An 18,108-nucleotide genomic window follows, 5' to 3' on the forward strand; every position below is an offset into this window, starting at 1 on the left:
TTTTTTCACCAGTGTGACAGCAGCTTGCGCGACAAGAATTGCAGAAGTTCCGTAGCCACAGGCTGAGGTGCGGAGCCCTGTTTCTGCTGGTTGAGGTAATAGTAAATGAAGAAGAAAAAGGCGACTAGACCAGAAAAACCAGTTCCTGACTTCTCGTGAGGAATGTCAGCAGGAAGTCCCTTATCAGGAAATATGCTTGGCTTGGCTTCAGACTGCTGGATGCTCTGATGCCTCTGGCACTTAAGCAGAGAAGAAGTCTCCGATTAAGCTCGCTCGATTCCATGTGCTGCAGTGGGGACAGCGTTACCGTATTATCTCTTCAGCCTAGGCAGACAGGGTAGTCCAGGATCACCAGCCTGGAGCCTTCCCAAATTTATTCAGCCAGTGTTGAGGACAGCTAGCTCCATACCACGACTCTTTGTGCCGTGATATTAATGAAGGAACTTCTCGTCTTCTGGGCCCTGTGCTCCCTAGTGGGTAAGTAACCAACCTTTGACTCCTCTTTATTAAAGCCTCTCTTCATGATCTCTGAATCTCTTTAAGCTATAGCGAGAGTTTACCAAGCAGGCAAATGTGATCTCCATGGTCGGTTCTTGCTCCCATTACCTTTGTTTCGAGCTTACGCCCTGGAGTGGCATTGTCATAGCTTCACTTGTTTCAACTGTCAAGCAGGTTGAACAGCGTTCATCTATGGCAACTGGGGTCAGTGGCAGACCTGGGGTCTCAAAATTCAGCAGTGCCTTGTGTGACGCCAAAATTCAGCGCCCCCCCCACCTCTTGCCTTCCATTATGCAGCCTAGTTGCAGCATCTCCTGCTGCGTCCCCCAGGCTCTGCGACCAAGCAAGTCGCACTCCCCTCTATCTGCCTCTGACTGGAGCTGCCTATCTTATTTCTCTCTCACACTCCTTTTATTTTCTTTATTTCTATTGTGCTTTTCTCTTCTTCTCTATTCCTAATTTTATTGTATTATGGAAATTTTTAAAATAAAATAATCTTACTAATCTTAACTTTATACGGGTTTGAAGGTACGGTATGTACTAAGCCTAGGATTTCAGTCCTAAAGAGGGAAGTCTTCCTCTCAACAGACAGGTGGTCTCCAACCTATCTGGGGTGGCGGATGGGAAGCAAAACAGAAAGCTGAAATGAAATCAAAGTATTTCTTAGGTCTTTTCACTACACAGTCAAAGCAGGAGTGTCTAAGCTGGGAGTTGCGAAGAGTTGTTTTTCCTTTGAATAGGGAGGGATGTGGGCTAGACTCTAATTCTCATCCTTATTGCAATTTGCTGCTTGTGAGACTCTGACGGTGTACACAACACACTTTTAAAGCACACACACAACCGAGAATCCGGTAATAGAAGCTGGACTTGTTGAGAGAGTGGGCTTTGAAGAGGTCCTCTTGCCCATGGGAACTGCAAAACCTGGAGCCAACACCAGGGATGCCAATTTGAATAAATTATTTGGGGTAAGCCCTGCCCCACATAACTGATCACAAGACACGGTACGCGCACACCATTAGAATGGCAATGCCCATCAACTTTGGGGGCCCCAGACCCCTAGGAGTTGACTCCTACAGCCAACACCCAACACGGCAGTTTGCATCGCTGCCATGAGGCGAGGCTAATGAGGTAGGGGAAATCCCAGCTGCATATTTTTTACTTCTACAATTCTAAAAAACAATTGTAAACCTTTTAAACAATGTGGGTCTGTATTTCCTGATCACTGTTGCCAAAAGACCGCTCAGCTGAGAATGCTTGACAGGTTTAAGGCAATAGCTGGCTCCCCACCTGAAACCGTTGTTTGTTTGTTTGTGGGGCGGAGAGCCCATTTCAGCCCAAGGCAGCCTTTTGAAGGGCTACATGCAAATGGTGGGCGGGGCTAGAGGCAAAAGTGAGCAAAGCAATGAGTATAAATGCTACCTTTGTACAGCAAGCTAGTTTCTACACACATATCTCTCCCTATACTCCACCTACTTCAAGGAAACTTTCCAGTGAGGCAAAAACCCTCAAGGAGGGGGCAAAGCAAGGCCTGAGAGCACCAGGTAAAGAGGTATGGAGTCCCCACAGGCCTGAGTTTTATTGCATTTCTGCATCACCCTTCCCACCTACAGAATCCCAGAGCAATATACAGCAACAATGCAACAAAAAGCAGCAAGTAAAATTCTCTAAAACAGGGGTTCTCAAACTGAGGGGAATTTCGTTCGGGTTCACACTCTGCATTCATTCTGTGCTCCCACTCCTGGTTTGGAAAGTGGTGCACACATGACATTAGCCACAAACATTAAGGTGGATAATAAATGTTATCATTAGCCATATCTATCCTGTCATTTCTTATGAAATACTGTATGGGGAAAAATAGAGATGGGGGATAAATTTGATTCAGTTCACATTGATAACTGATTCTATGAAATTTGCATTTTCCTAAAACAATATGAGAACTAAAACAGGGTAGTTCGTCGAAAGTCGCAAATATCAGAATTTTGCAATACAGTTTTCCAATCACAGATGGTTTATAAAAATATATTAAGGGAAACTTTACAAAAAAATCAATATATTAGTTAAAATAATATACTAGGTGCATTATATTGTGAGGAATATATTGTTAGTCAAAACTGCATGCAAAAATATATCTATTTGCAGAATTACACCAAACATGCAGATTTTTGACCAAAATGCAGATTTTTAACCAAAAAAAATCCACCATTGTTGAAAAAATGTAGAGAAATGTATTTAAATTTTGAGAAATGAGAAACTGAGAGAGCCAAAATGGATTGATCCTTCCACACCTTGTTTCAATGTGTCGTTGTCCCTACCACCACCACGTGCAACCAGCTTTAGTCTGAATTGAGAAAAAGAATGACCCTAGCTGCCTTTTAAGTTGGTAAGATATACACAGCCTAAGTACAGAGACTGCACGTTCTACGGTTAACCTCTAATAATCTTTTTCCCCCTTCATTGTAGGGAATTCGCTAGCAGAGAGATCACCACTCATTCAACAACCAATCTTTTCGTCCACAAACTTTGAAAATATCTTCACTTGGAAGAGCTGGGGGGAGCCACTTCCAGGCACGGTGTACGATGTCCAGTATAAGAAGTAAGAGGACTATTCCTTCTCCTTACTTGGTGTGACTGTTATTCTTTGAACCCACAGATATCTCAGATAGGGAGAAATATACTTTGCTGTGGGAATAGCATTGTGTCCGGTCCAGGGAAGAAACAGATCCCAGGTCCAGGCCAAGACATTTTGCTGCCCGAGGCAACAGGCAAGATGATGTGTCCTCCCCATTCTAGAAACAGAAGCCAACTGGACTTTTCAGTACTGTCTATGGGACAGTGTCCTATGCCACATTTGATGGCAGCAAGTACATATGGAGAAACACAGCTCTGTCCTGTAAGAGAAGGGAACAGTTGGGGGGGGGCTTAGAAGGGAACACCCCCAATATCTACCATATGGAACACTCCCAGTATCTACCATCTGAAATGATAAACTTATTCTGCCTAATGGTTGAGGCGGCTCTGGATACGGCCATATTTTGAGGCTGTTGTGTAGCTTTAGGTTCTCACTAATGGGTGCTGACAGTCCCAGTTATTACATTTATAAGGAGCTCGATGTGATCCCCCTATCCATTTTATCTGCAAAATAGGCATGTTAGGCTGAAAGGCTGTAACTGGCCCAAGTTCACACAGAGAGCTTGATAACTGAGTCACTGGCGGAGGAAGAGGAGTGGGGGGGGAGCGCACCGCCCCTGGCAGTGCAATCCCAGCAGGGTGCCATTGCAGCTGCCTGACCCACCCACGCAGAGCACCACGCCCCTGTAGGTGGTGTGCGCCCAGGATGCGCACCAGCCCGCCCCCACCTGCTCTCCGCCCCACAGTGCTGGAGCACAAAGCTCTGCCACTGAACTGAGTATGGGTGTGGAACCCTGTCTCCAGCGCTCCAACCACTGCACCACACTGGTTGCCTTGTGCCAGTATCGCAATGTGAATACTCCCAGTGCAAGGAATTCAGGTCACACCTACATGGCAGGGTGCAGAAATAGTTTTGCCATTTGGAATGCAACTGGCAAATGAGAGGCAGCCTTGAGGAGCTGCAATGCCACTGTAGCTGTGGGAGGAACTGGTGCTGCTTGCAAGACTTGCTTGCTTCCCCTTGCTCAGCATGCGGGCGAGTAAGCAAACACAGAAGTACACACATTCACCAATCTGTTTTCCATGGATTTATGCATGGTGTTTGGTGGTCCTGACAAAGGACTCAGCTACATTAGAGAACCAACAGTGTTTTAAATGTGTTATAAATGCTGCTGTAGAGCAAAAAACTTTGTCTATGCGATTTTACATAGAGTTTTTTCTTTTGTTATAATGACTGAATTCATGGCTTATTTATAGCGTTTCCTCCCCTGTGTGTAGATTCAGCCCCAGTCAAGTGCTCTTGCATACAGCACTTGGGCATTCTCCGTTTTGTTGGTTTGTTAAAACCCAACTAATTCTACACTATATTTCTGCAATATATATATACCGAACAGTGGTACCTTGCTTTACAACCATAATCCATTCTGGAGGTCTGTTTGTAAACCAAAACAAGGTTGTAACCCAAGGTGCGCTTTTGCCAATGAGGCATCAAAAAATTTTTTGTTCGTAATACAAAAACAACAGGTTGTAATAATAATAATAACAAGGTTGCAAACCGGGACACGCACTTCCAGGTTTGACGTGTTTGTAAACCAAAACGTATGCAAACCAAGGTACCACTGTACTACATTTCTGCAACATAATTGTGTAAGTATTAATGCAAAGTACCCTTTTATACACATTGTTGTATGTATCTGTTTATGTGCTGGTAACTTTAGGAAACTTGGGGTTTACATATGTGTGCATAAAACGCATATTATAATAATGCATAAAATATGCAAGAATTATTCCTATTCTGGCAGAACAGATAAAAAAAGAGCTCTCTTTTCATCATGCATGCCTATGATACAGTCCACTTCATGCTGTTGCACAAGTAGACCCAATCTGAATGTTTTCCAATAACTGTAAAATGAGCAAAGACATATCTAACTCAGATGACTGGGTAGGGGTGTCGTGTAAACAAATCCTCTTGATGACAGCTTTCACCCAATTTGCTTCCATCACATTGCTGAGATAGCTGCTGTCCCCCTGAACTGCATCGTACTTTAGATTTTCCTCTGTTGCACAAGCTGGAGAACTTGGCACCCAGACACTTTCCTCCTTTGATCTTTCCAGTAAACATAACCCTGTGGTTGCAATCCATAGATGGGTTATGAAATTCTCATTAAACCTTAATATCTAAATTGAATATTCATTGTAGCAATTAAGCTAAAGAGCGGAGGGGAAAAAATATGCAGATAAATTACACCACTGCCTGCTTTCGAGATGCAAAACAAGGAGAAAAAGAGATACCTGGATTTGATTTGAAGGGCACCAGATAGCTTGAGAGCTACATACACACACACACACACACACACACACACACACACACACTTTCAGGGAACACCCACCAAGACATAATGAATGGATGACTGATGAAGAGATTGGCGACGATGAAAACATATTTATGGCTTTCGCAGTAAGTGACATCATCTCTTTAAAAACTTGCCCTACAAGCGTATTTACCCACAAAGCCTTTCGCAAACTTGGTAGCAGACAGTTGCAGTAAGTCTTGTCATCTTTCTGTTCTGTCAACCCATGAGATTGCTGGCAGAAAGTCTGGAGGAGGAGGAGGAGGAGGAGGAGGAGTTGGGTTATTCCTCTAATCCTGCTTTGCTAAAGCTGCAGTCCAAATCCTAATAACACAGAAGTAAACACTGAACCCAGCAGGACTTAATTGTAAGCAGACATGATTAGGATTGCACTGTAGGGTGGTGGCTTTTTTAAAAAACTCCTCACCTGAAACCTTGTTTGCTGACAAAGCCTTTTGGAAAGTTGGGAGGAGGTTACAGTCAGTGCATCTCCGGCCTATAGGGACACCTGGTCTCCTCTTAACTGCAGCTTTGTTTTGCTCGCAGGGGCTTTTAGAAAGTTGGGAGGAGGAGGAATTCGATTCAGTTCTCATTTTAAAGTGAAACTACCCAATTTGCACTTTCAAAAAACAATATGAGAACCAAAACCCATCCACCCATCCACTGAAATCCGTATTTCTCCCAATTTTGCAACAATGTTTCGCAAAAATGCATTATGTTAGGGGAAAGAGTGCATAAAAACACATATATTTATGAAAATAACATATAAATGTGTGTTATATTGGGGAGAATTGCTCACAGAAATGAGTCCGTTAATCAAAACCGCACACAAACATGTTTGTTGGGAGAAATTTGCACTAAAATCCTGACAACTTTTCATGGCGAAAAATTGTAAATCGCTGCAGCAATGTAGAGAACTGAATCAAAGACTGGGAAAATTAGAAACTGAGTTCCATCCCTCCATCCCTACCATCAGGTCAAATATGGCGGGCAAGGTATACTACATGACAACTTAGTGTCAGCGTAGCCAGCATGGTGCCCTTCAGATGTTGCAGCCAGCATGCCCAATAGCCAGGGATAATGGGAGTTGTAATCCAAAGACTCTGTTGGCTGCCTCTGCCTTAGTGAAACACCCACCCCTTTGCCCAGGCCTTGTGCCTTTGCGACGGTAAAGAAATGCACTTGGTGCCATCACTGCATTGTTTTCACTGTGCACTGAAGACAAACCACTCTACCCTGACCCTCTGACATATATATTTTAGGACCTACTCAATTTCCCTTTCTATTTTTCCATATACAGTGGTTAAGTACTTAATTTGTTCCGGAGGTCCGTACTTAACCTCAAACTGTTCTTAACCTGAAGCACCACTTTAGCTAATGGGGCCTCCTGCTGCCACCGCGCCACCAGAACCCAATTTCTGTTCTTATCCTGAAGCAAAGTTCTTAACCTGAAGCACTATTTCTAGGTTAGCGGAGTGTATAACCTGAAGCGTATGTAACCTGAAGCGTATGTAACCCGAGGTACCACTGTACTTTTCTGGCATTTTCTTTGATGTAAATACTTTTAACCGGTTTTAATGTCATTGGGTTTCTTTTGTTTTTTGTGCTGCTGCAACCCAGCCTGGGACTCTGCAGCAAAGGGCAGAAAGGAAATTGGATAGCCGAATAGCTAAAATGGTGACAAGCTGGCACCCCAAGAGAGAGAGCCTTCCCCGTTCTACATATTTGGCATGCCTCATTCAAGGGAGGAATATGAGAGGAGCCACTCCTCCTGCGCCAAGGATGATGAAACAAACAAAATGATGGGCTATTATGATGGGCGGAGGCTGTCTGGAAGGAGGGCCTGCTTAGAGGTGCCATTTGCCCTATTTTGTATTCTTGCATTGCACCCCATCCATGAGATTCCTACTGACAAAGGCCACCAGCTACCAGAGTGGTGGGGAAGTATGCTCTTCTTCCTCTCATTATTGTCATTATTTATTCAGTTTATGGCCAATGCTTCCTCCCAAAGGAGCCCAGGGCAGCAATGGATGGCAACCAGCCATCTGAAAGTAAGGCAGTGGCTCAATGCATGCAGAAACAGGTACAATCCCTGACATCTCCAGACTGCGCCTAGAGAGACCTCGGTCTGAAATTCAGGACAGCTGATGCCAGTGAGTGTAGGCGATACTGAACTAGATGGACCCAAGGTCTGATTCAGTGTAACATGACACCCTCTGCTCTTTTCATCCAGTGCTTTACCAACTGCACTGGCTCCCAGTGGAGTACAAGGTGCTGGTTTTGACCTTTGAAGCCCTCTGCAGCCTAGGACCCATGTACCTATGGGACCGCCTCTCCTGGTATTCCCTGCGAAGGACCTTAAGGTCCACAAATGACAACATTTTGGAGGTCCCAGGTCATAAGGTGGTTAGATTGGTCTCAACTAGGGCCAGGGCCTTTTCAGTACTGGCCCCGACTTGGTGGAACGCTCTGTCACAAGAGACTAGGGCCCTGTGGGACTTGACATCTTTCCGCAGGACCTGCAAGACAGAGCTGTTCTGCCTGGCCTTTGGTTTGGACTCAGTCTGACCCTTATGTTTCCCTCCCTTTATGGTTTTGATTTATGGGCTACTTTTAAAATGAGGCTGCATTTTACATGGCATTTTAACCTGTATTTTAAATTGCCCCCCCCCCATTATGTTTTTACTGCAATTTTACTGGTGTTAGCTGCCCTGAGCCCGACTCTGGCCGGGGAGGGCAGGGTATAAATAAAAGTTATTATTATTATTAGTAGTAGTAGTAGTATTTTCCACTTACGCAGGAAAAAGTAATAGAGTCTTCTTAAGGACACCATTGGGCTGAGGGTGAAACCTGCCTTCTGACCTTAGTGGCGCACATTGTGTGATATGATCTGCACTAACTCCATCCACTGTGTCCCAGGTGGCAGCCTGTTTGACCCCTAAAGTATCTGTCATATGCCACCTTAGCATTGTTTAAAAAGGAAGCTTTTTAAAAGCAAAATTGTCCTAGAGATTGGAGGTGGGAGCTGCCTTGGTGATGTTAAAGGCGCTGGCCAATCGGTGCTGTGCAGTGCTCAGTTCTGCTGCTTGCTGAACCAAACAGGTTCCTGAACTCAACCCTGGAGTGAATGCAGGGCTGAATGCAGAGAACTCACTTCCAAATAGGCCCAACTGCTCTAAAACCCTCACATCTTATTTGTCTTAAGCTGGAATCCCGGCAACAATAGCACAGTCAGCCAAGCGGCTGGTAGCGTCGCAGCTTGCAACACACTGCTCCGTGGCATATCCAGGCACGTGTCTCTTTTTCACTGATGTCTATCTCAGACCTGAATTGCCTTCCCTGTGGTTTAACAGTGACGTGTGCTGTCTATGCCACTGCCTGCTGTTCTCCACCCACACATTGCCTAAAGCAGATGGGGAGCAGTGGTTGTGGGGGAAGGGCTGTAACTCAGAGCTAGAGCATCTGCTTTGCATGCAGAAGGTCCCAGGTTCAATCCCCGGTGGCATCTTCAGGTGAGGCTGGGAAAAACACTAGCCTGAAATCTTGGAGAGCTATTGCCAGTCAGCTTGGATAATAGAAGAGTTTGGATTTGATATCCCGCTTTATCACTACCCTAAGGAGTCTCAAAGCGGCTAACAATCTTCTTTCCCTTCCTCCCCCACAACAAACACTCTGTGAGGTGAGTGGGGCTGAGAGACTTCAAAGAAGTGTGACTGGCCCAAGGTCACCCAGCAGCTGCATGTGGAGGAGCGGGGAATTGAACCCCGTTCACCAGATTACGAGTCTACCACTCTTAACCACTACACCACACTGGCGCTCTCTGGATAATACGGAGCTAAATGGGCTTTTGGCCTGACTCAGCTACCTTTGTTCATAGGTATGGGGATGCATGGCAGAACAAAAGCGAGTGCCAAAACATCACACGCCGTTCCTGCAATCTCACGCTTGAAACGGAAAACTTCACCGAGTGCTACTACGCCAGAGTGAGAGCCACGGTCCCTAACTGTTGCGTCTCCGAATGGGCTGAGTCCTCAAGATTCTATCCCCGGGAAAACAGTAAGTGGCTAATATTGTAAACCGGGTTGGGGAACTTCTGGCCCAGCCGTCAAATGTCTACCAAAGCACCTGTCCCTCAAACTTCTCTCCAAACCACACACCCTCTCCTTGAGTTGCCTTGAGTTCTACTTTAGTGGAAAAGTGGGAAACATTGTTAAAAAGTAAACAAGAAAATAAACGTCAACAGTTTGTAGGATGTCTCGCCACTATGGCACTATGATGGGGTAAGATGCATTTGTTGAAATTCTCCCTTCCATACAGCAGTTGAAAGCTGCAGGAGTAAGGTAAACATGTTTCCCAAAGACAGGCCTCATGTTTCTTTAAGAAAGCTGCCTCATTCAGCAGGTGCAGCTATTGCAGGTTGTGCGGTTGTTGCTGAACTACAGTTCTCATCCCCTGTGGCCATTGGCCGTGCTTGCTGGGGCTGATGGGAGTTGTACTTCAGCAACAACTGGAGGGCCAAAGGTTCTGCACTCCTGTGTTTTGGTCCTCTTCACACTGCTCTGACACTCATCACTTTCCCCAAAGAATCTGAGAACTGTAGTTTGTTAATGGCACTGGGCCAGTTCCCAACACCTTTAACAAACTGCAGTTCCCAGGATTCCTGGGGGAGAAGCCGTGAGTGTTTAAATGGTACTCTTGGGTTGGTTGGGGAATTGTTTAGGGGGTGTTGTTGCTGTTATTGATTTATTTTAGATCTTACTATGATTTATGTGTATTTTTTTTCAATTTGGCTGTGTATTTTTTGATGTTTTCTTTATGGCTGCTTTTGTTGTGCTGTAATTATGTATTTTTTCATGTTGCAAGCCGCCTTGATCATGGTTTGAACTGTGGAAAGGTGGCATACAAATAAAATTATGTTTATACGTCTGAATGTTTTAAATACATGGTGTAGACATCATGTGAGGGCCAAGGGTGCTAACAATGAGAAGTCAGTATTGAAGAAACTGAGCCAATTCTTTTTAAATGCCTCGGTTACCCAGTTCTCAAAACTACTATCACTAAACTCTTCAGTCTTAAACAAAACCCTTTTGTTTTCTCACTCTTGCTCTCTCTCTCTCTCTCCAAGCCATTATTGGGAGTCCTGATGTGAAATACACACCCAGTGTTAATTCAATAAAGTTCTATGTACAACCTCCTGCTACCCCTCTGAGAGACAAGGATAACCAGATCCTGACCGTCGTAGACATTTTCAGTCAAATTGGAACGACCTTTGAATACGAATTAATGATACATTGCCAAAAGACAAAGCAGGAGGTAAGGGGGGAAAACAGGTGTAAATGGTAACTTTGGGGGAAAGTACCCAATTCTTATTTCTTTGACTGTTGTTGTCTGTCTCAAGAGACAATGGAATGCACTTCTGGGGGTGAAGTCAAACTGCTGCGTTAGCAACACCAAAGTGACCTCCCCTGGGGCACAAGCCTGAGCAGTGTGCCCAGATGACAAAGTGTGGTCCAAAGAAAAGCAGAACAATGTGTTTGGCGCTAGCTTGTCTGCAGGAGTTGCTGGAAGGAGGTGTACAAGGCGCCATCCGACTGTCTTAGGGACTCCACTCTGGATTTGTGTAGGGTTCCCTCCTTGGCCTTTTCTTCTCCCAAAGATATCCTGCAAGGCAGCAGAAGTTTCGGCTCAGAGTTTCCTTCTCCTAGATGGGCTACCTTCCAACTGCATACTTCTTGAGGGTCAGTGGAGTGTTATTCCATACAGATTAAGGATGGGAAATAAATTCAATTCAGTTCTCATTTAAAGACAAACCTACCTCATTCACATTTTCCAAAATAATATGGAAACCAAAACACAGCCACCCTTCAATATTCGCACTTCTCCGAATGTTGCAATGCAGTTCTCCAGCCATGTGATTTGTCAAAAAATGCACATACTGAAGTGTGCATAAAAATACATATATTGGTGAAAATAACATACAAATGTGCATTATGTTAGGGGAAATTGCTTTGCCAAAATGTGTGGATTAGGCAAAACGCATACAAAGATGTGTGGATTAGGAGTAATTTGCACTGAAACATTTGTGAATTTTCAAAGGGCATTTTTTAAAGAATTTCAAACTTATGTGGAAACATGGAGAACTGAACTTCAGATTGGAGAAATGAGGAACTGAGGGTAACCAAAAGTTTCAGCTTCAGTCTTTAGCTCTCTCTGTGTTGTTATACATATTCATGCAGAAACACCCTTGTTTTATGAAGTGTCAGGACTAAGTTTCATGTTATGCTCACTTCACAGCATGCAGCTACATCCTCTGTTTTTCCTGAGTGAATCAGAGGTGCAAGGATCCCTGATGGTCTGGAGAGGGCAGATTTATCCCCAGCTGCCACCAGGAGTGGAAATCAGGGGATTGAAAACAGAAGACACAACTATATACTACACATTAAGCATAACATACAGTTTGGCCCTTAGTGGAGCTTTGAAAGTAGATAACACAAAGTACCACTTTCCCTACTTAAAATACAAATCTCTCTCTCTCTCTTTCTCTCTAGTGGGTCAAAGTTAACAACAACAATGAATTTGAAATCTCTGACTTGTATCCCAACACCGAATACAATGGAACAATACACATAAGATATTCAGACAAAATCAGCAAGCCTTATGTTTTTCGGGCAAAAACATTATCAGGTGAGACATTGTTATGAAATGCTGCCAGATCTTAAATACTGAAAACCTTAGAGATGAAGCAGTCACCACAGGCAATTTTCCCATTGTGAACCTTGTGGCACAACTTGCATCACAAATGAATGTACCAATCCCCAGTCTTGCCTGCCACAAATGAGTCTATGGAGCTCTTTGTCCTCCCGTCCTCCCCCCATCTCAGTGTATTTATTTATTTTACACAGGTACATATACCTTTCCATGAATGTGAGTTAAGCCCTTATCTTAACAACAAGAAAACCACAAATATTTTGCAAACAATGAAACACTGCTTGAGGGATTTGGAATGGGTTGGTGATGTCGCAAGTGCTAACCAAGAGGCATTAAACAAGAGACACCCTTCACAGCAGGGTGACTAAATTACACCGGGCTGAAATCCTGCAGGAGACAAACCCTGTTCCACCACAAGAAACGGGGGACACCAGGAGCAGGAAGCAGATTCCATCTCACAAATGTTGAGACCTGTTACCTGCCCTCATATAAATAAAGAGTTATGCTTCATTTCTGTGGGAAAGTGTTACACTTGTGGACACCACAGTAAACTGCCCCTGGTGCTCCAGGTTCTTTGAGTGTGTACAGAGGCCCTCTGGGCATCTTTGCCATTCATAGACTTTCTTTCTGCTCTCCACAATAAGGGCATTTTGCTAGTTCAAAAAGTAAAGGGCCACATAGCTCAATGGTAGAGCACCTTCTTTGAATGCAGAAGGTCTCGTGTTTCACCCCCAGCATCTCCTAGTAAGGCTGTGAAAGACCCCTGTCCGAAGCTCTGGAGAGGCGCTACCAGCCAGTGTAGACAATACTAAGATAGATGGACCAATGTTCTGACTAAGGCAGCTTCCTTTGTCCCTATGGACATTCATCGCTTCCCTGTACTTCGGCTTTATAAAAGCTCAGACCAGTCCTATGAACTCTTGAGCCAGAATGACTAGACGATGCATGCCATCTGTTCCTGCCCTCTCAACTCTCCTGGTCTTGCTATCTTTAACGGTTTGTTTTCTCTCTCCAGATACCACCTGGTTTGCATATTTGTTCGCGGTAGCTCTGTTTGCGGCATTGTTGATCTTTGGAACAATATATTACTTCATTTACAAGTATATTAAACAGCACACCGCACAGCAACCCACGTCTTTGGTATGTACTGTACCTCCCCCCCCCCCCCCCGCTTTATGGAAGGTTGTTGGATTTTTTATTAATGAGCCTGGACTTTTAATTGCTGGGTATTGTTCATACATAAAAGAGTAGCGCCTGAAGGGCAAGGAGAAGGCTGTAGCCCCCACCCAGGAATGCTGGAGAAATTGCTGCACTGCCTGGGTTCCTAATAGTTTGATTTCTCTTTTAGGAATTTCTTTGCAAGTGGAGAGACTTGGTGGAATGGTTACTCTTGTAAACAAAACATGGCAGTTCTTGGTGTTTACTAACCAGGAGTTCCCATATTTTGGCTTGGCTTAGTAGCCACCTGTGATTTTTGTGGTCGCCATTAATTTCTCTCAACCCCTCAAGCTCTTTGGCTTACACAGAGAACTCAGGAGGAGAGATGGGATCATTTTGAAGTGGGCTTTGGATAAAATAGAAGCAATGCTTTCTACAAAGCCCATTATGAAAGGGGATAAGAACCCTAAATTCATGGAAGGTTCCCTGAGGGCAAAGCTGATTCTCACCCTGAAGTGAAAAACCTTTTCCTCTTAGAGGAAGGAACATAACTTAGTGGTAGAGCCTCTGCTTTGCGTGCAGAAGATGCCAGGTTCAATCCCTGGCTTCTCCAGGTAGCAGTGGGAAGGACCCCTGCCTGAAATCCTGGTAAGCTGCTGCCCATCACTGTAGCCTGTCACATTTGACCTCAGGCCCAGGTGCCAACTGTGGCCCTCAAGTCCTCTCTGTCTGGCCCTCAAAACTCTTCACAGGCCACACCCCCTCTGACCAGGCCACAGCCCTCACTTGACCTGCTTCACACAGTCCTTGAATGTTTTTGCCCGGCTGGGATGTGACCTTGAACTCTGGTAATGTCTTGTGCCTGCCAGGATGGAAGTTAAAGAGGAGTGTGTGAGTGTCTGTAGAAATTAGTATACAAAAGTGAAATTTGCATTCATTGCTCCACCCACTTTTGCCTCTGACCCTGCCCACCATTGGCATGTGGCCCTTGGAAGCTTGCCCAGAAGAGAATGTGGCCCTCAGGCTGATAGAGGTTCCCCTTACCCTTGCTGTAGTCAATACTGACCTAGATGAACCAATAGCCTGACTTGGTATAAGGCAACTTCCTGTGTTCCATGCTGGCCCCACGGCAGAGAGTGAACTTGATTGCTTAATGGTGGGGACTTCCTGCTTCACCACTCGGTCCTTCCGCCACTCTGCTTCATTATCTCTCTAGCTGCCTACGTTTATGCTGATGCTTATCTCTGGCAACTAAATTTAATCCTTCTCCCTTGATAGGATTTCAAGGATATTTTACGCTCCCAACCTCTCGTGCCGAGAGAGGAACATATTCTGAACCCCTATGAATCATGCAAGCCTGTCCAACTTACTATAGAGAAGCACCAGGCACAGATCACCCAACATCAGGGAGTATTCAGCCTGACCGAAACAGCTTACCAGAAACAGGCCAATGCACCACTGTTCCAGACCATTGCTCAGCATGTAGGTTATACACCACAAATGGCCAAGAACAACCCACCATGCACACAAGGTCCTTCGCCTTTAACGTATGGAGTGTGTTTTGAAGGCACCAGCTGCACCAAAGCGAATTCTTCAGCAAATCAAGTGAGGAAGCTCGATTCTTTAGCTGAGGGCTCCTTGAGCAGCGGGCATTATAAAGCACAGCCGCCAGAACAGATCAAAAGAGAATTGTGGGGAAACAAGCCCCAACAGATGCCGGTGCCTGTGTTGGGAGATGCAGAGCGAACTCAGTGTCTGCTGCTTCAGGAAGACATGCAAGATATGCCACAGCTGCTTCTACCCCTTCTGGAAGAGAGCGTACTTGCCACAAGAGGCAACAAGACAGGGAGCTACAGAGAGCAGCCTGCAGAATTGCAACCATCTGCGGTGGAATTCGACCAAAATGCCATCTCAGATGGCAATCTTCTGTCAAGCGTGCCACCATCCTTGTTTTCACATCGCACCTGCAGCAGCCTCATTCAAGATCAGAACCCTGGGCAGTGGGTGGCCTGGGATTTGACAGCCTGGACGAATCCCCAGCATCAGCCTTTGGGACTCCCTGTATTGGACTGCATAACTCAAGAGAGCAAGGGGTTGGAAAACAAGCCTGGGTTCCTTGGTACAAACCCAGATACCTTAGACTCTGCCCACAGCAATGGGCTCTTCACAAGCCTGTTCAGAGACTTGGAGCTGAAGGTGCAGTGGGATCAAGCGTCTGAGGAATAATGGTTAACGCATCCAGCAACTGAGGAATGGAGTGAGGGGAGGCGATAACACAAGGGAGGTGGAAATGTCTCCCTCCAAAATAGAGTTGAAAGGAAATGTCTTTTCCCAGCTGTTCCTGAATCCTCTTTGTGAATCACACTTCAGCCCATTAAAAGAAAACTAAATGTGGTTGATAGGTACCCTGCCAACTGGGTGGGTACTGCTGGCATGATTATTCCCAGGTGATTCTGTCCCTCACACATTGCTGGTTAGCTTGCACAAGGAATCCTGACAGTGCTGGTCCTATCTTGTGGCAGATACCCCAAACTTGAGTTGCCGGCTGATAGGGTGTGGGAGGAAACACACCGATTGGCCTGCCTTGGTGTTAATTACAGTTTTGCCTGCAAGTCGGGAGGCGACCCTTTACATGGCCTGGCGATAAGAACGACCACCTGCTCATGTCAGCAAAAGAAGCTGCCGCTGTTGAGCAGGAACCACCAGTGTGGCGCCCGTGGGCACCAGGGTGCCCGTGAGTTCCTCTTATGAGGCTCACGAAAGGTCTCAGTAAATTTCCACCAAACAAATCCACAGTGCTTGCAAGAGACTGCTTGTTATTCTTGTTCTGTTCCTGTTTGCACTGACTTGGCCTCTCCTACATTGCACACCGCCCTTATATATGCTCACATTTCATTGGATGCCAGGGCTGGACCCCTTCTTGCCCTCCCATTCTGAACAGAAGATTGCTGCAAAGAGCTTCTCTCTGTGAGCAAGCATGGCAGTGGCTGATGTAGGTACCTTTTCCTCATGGATGACAGGACTGTTGATGGGGTGAATGCCTCCACCATTTTGTGGACCCATCTCTTTTTCTGCTCTTTTAGATGTAAGCCATTTTGTGGCGTGTCACATACCCACGGCAGCCATTTTCTGACTGGTGTCTGTTTCCTCAAAATTCCACATTTGCTCACTGGCTCCTAATGGTTGGCAGCTCCTGAGTTAAAGGGACAGGAACAGAAGCAGCAGAGACATTGGTGACTCTTCCCCAGTTCTGTATTACATGGGGGGGGGGGGGAGAAGTATGTACTATCTTTGTACTTTACTAATAAATATTTTTATTATTAGTCTGACTTATTTTCAGTCTACAGAGAGCTAAGAATTGTATTTATAGTTCAAAATAGCCTATACCCTTTGAGAAGTCGTCTGTGTTCCAAACTTCACAGCTAACTTGATCCTGCAAAATGCACTGAACCAAACAACCAGGTCCAAACACAACGGAATGTAAGGAAAGCTTTATTAATAAATTGCCTGAGGCAATGATTCCATAATTCCATGGAAGGGTGTATACACTCAGATGATTAATTTTCTGGAGCCAAGTATAAAAACATTAAAAGAGCTCTTAAAGGAAGGAAGAATTACAGCCTACTAAGTTCTACTCAGGGCAGACCCATTTAAATCGCTCAACCTAAATTAGCCATGTCCATTAATTTTAATGGATCTACTCTGAGTATTGCTAACAATAGATGTAGCACAAGGTAATTTTAAGCTGTTTTAGTATTTTAACTTTTGTATGTTTTAAAATGGGGTTGTAAATATTTCTTGATTTTTCTGTTCTGTCTTTTGTAAACCACTCTGAGAATTTTATTTTTACAATCAAGCAGTGTATAAATTTTTATGAAATAAAAAGTAAATAAAACACATCAACATTGTCATAGGATGGAATGGGTCTACTTTTTTGACATTGTTCTGATGTCAGAGAGGAAAATCCTCTTTGTCATTTTGGGAGCATCATGAAGCATCTGACATCAGAGCTGCAACCTCCCTAGGGCTCCAAATGCCCCCATTTCAGAAACAGGGAGAGGATTTGAACGTGCGCTTCAGAGCTCGCCTAAATCTTCCCTTCCCTTTTACCTCTCATTGTTTCCAATGGAGAATAAAACATGAAAGAAAGAAAAAAAGCACACCACTCCACTTTTGTTTTAACTAGCAAACAGACGAAGCAATGCAAGAGAGTTCTTCCATCCTCACTTCCACCTCAAGCCGAGTAGGGTGTAGGCAGCGGCTGACTTTGGTGGTATGGTGCCCTGAGCAAGGACAAAATTCCCACCTCCCAATATTTATTATTTTCACAATAATTCCTTTCAGTACAGTTGCTTTTTAATGGATCTTCTCAGGAGGTATCCATATAAATATAGGTTAAAAAAATATTATTATTATTACTATTATTTTGCGGCCCCTCGGCTTGGCGCCCTCTGCAGGGGAACTGGCCACACAGCTCTAAATCTGGTGCTGGCACAATGGAACCTCGGTCTCCATTGACGAATGTTTCAGCCTCCAAATGCCGAAAACTCGGAAGTAACTGCTTCGGTTTTCGAATGATTTTTCGGAAACCGAACGTGCCACGTGGCTTTCGTTTTGAGTTTCCCTATTGTATTGAGGCTTCCGCTTTCAGATTTCGGTTTTTGAATATTTCAGAAGTCGAACGGTCTGCCGGAACTGATTACGTTCAAAAACCCAAGGTTCCACTGTATAGAATAAAGTGGTAAAACTGCCTTTCTGTTTCACC

The 18,108-nt window shown here is 44.8% G+C and overlaps 1 protein-coding gene and 1 long non-coding RNA gene across 4 annotated transcripts in view; one reads left to right on the forward strand and one right to left on the reverse strand.

Moving 5' to 3' along the window:
* The window catches only part of LOC308482508, a 53,067-nt gene that overhangs the window by 20,400 nt on the left and 14,559 nt on the right, over positions 1 to 18,108 (reverse strand). Inside the window, exons 1-2 of one of the 3 annotated variants that reach the window (XR_013989303.1) lie at positions 5,905 to 6,949; positions 5,632 to 5,801 (exon numbers count right to left, since the gene is read on the reverse strand). The exons of 1 other annotated variant lie outside the window; for it this stretch is intronic. This is a non-coding gene — a long non-coding RNA (uncharacterized lncRNA). Of the gene's footprint in view, positions 1 to 5,631; positions 6,950 to 18,108 lie in introns of those variants that run through there. One more of the 3 variants, XR_013989304.1, reaches the window with a different exon arrangement.
* Positions 168 to 17,254, forward strand: IL22RA1 (interleukin 22 receptor subunit alpha 1). The gene is made up of 7 exons (XM_081015590.1): positions 168 to 477; positions 2,959 to 3,091; positions 9,355 to 9,533; positions 10,603 to 10,790; positions 12,026 to 12,161; positions 13,201 to 13,325; positions 14,622 to 17,254. The coding sequence occupies exons 1-7, from the start codon at positions 435 to 437 to the stop codon at positions 15,567 to 15,569; spliced, it is 1,752 nt and encodes a 583-aa protein (XP_080871716.1). The 5' UTR covers positions 168 to 434; the 3' UTR covers positions 15,570 to 17,254.

Source organism: Podarcis pityusensis (assembly GCF_964106645.2).
Source record: "Podarcis pityusensis genome assembly, chromosome: 8".
NCBI classification, from domain to species: Eukaryota; Metazoa; Chordata; class Lepidosauria; order Squamata; family Lacertidae; genus Podarcis; species Podarcis pityusensis.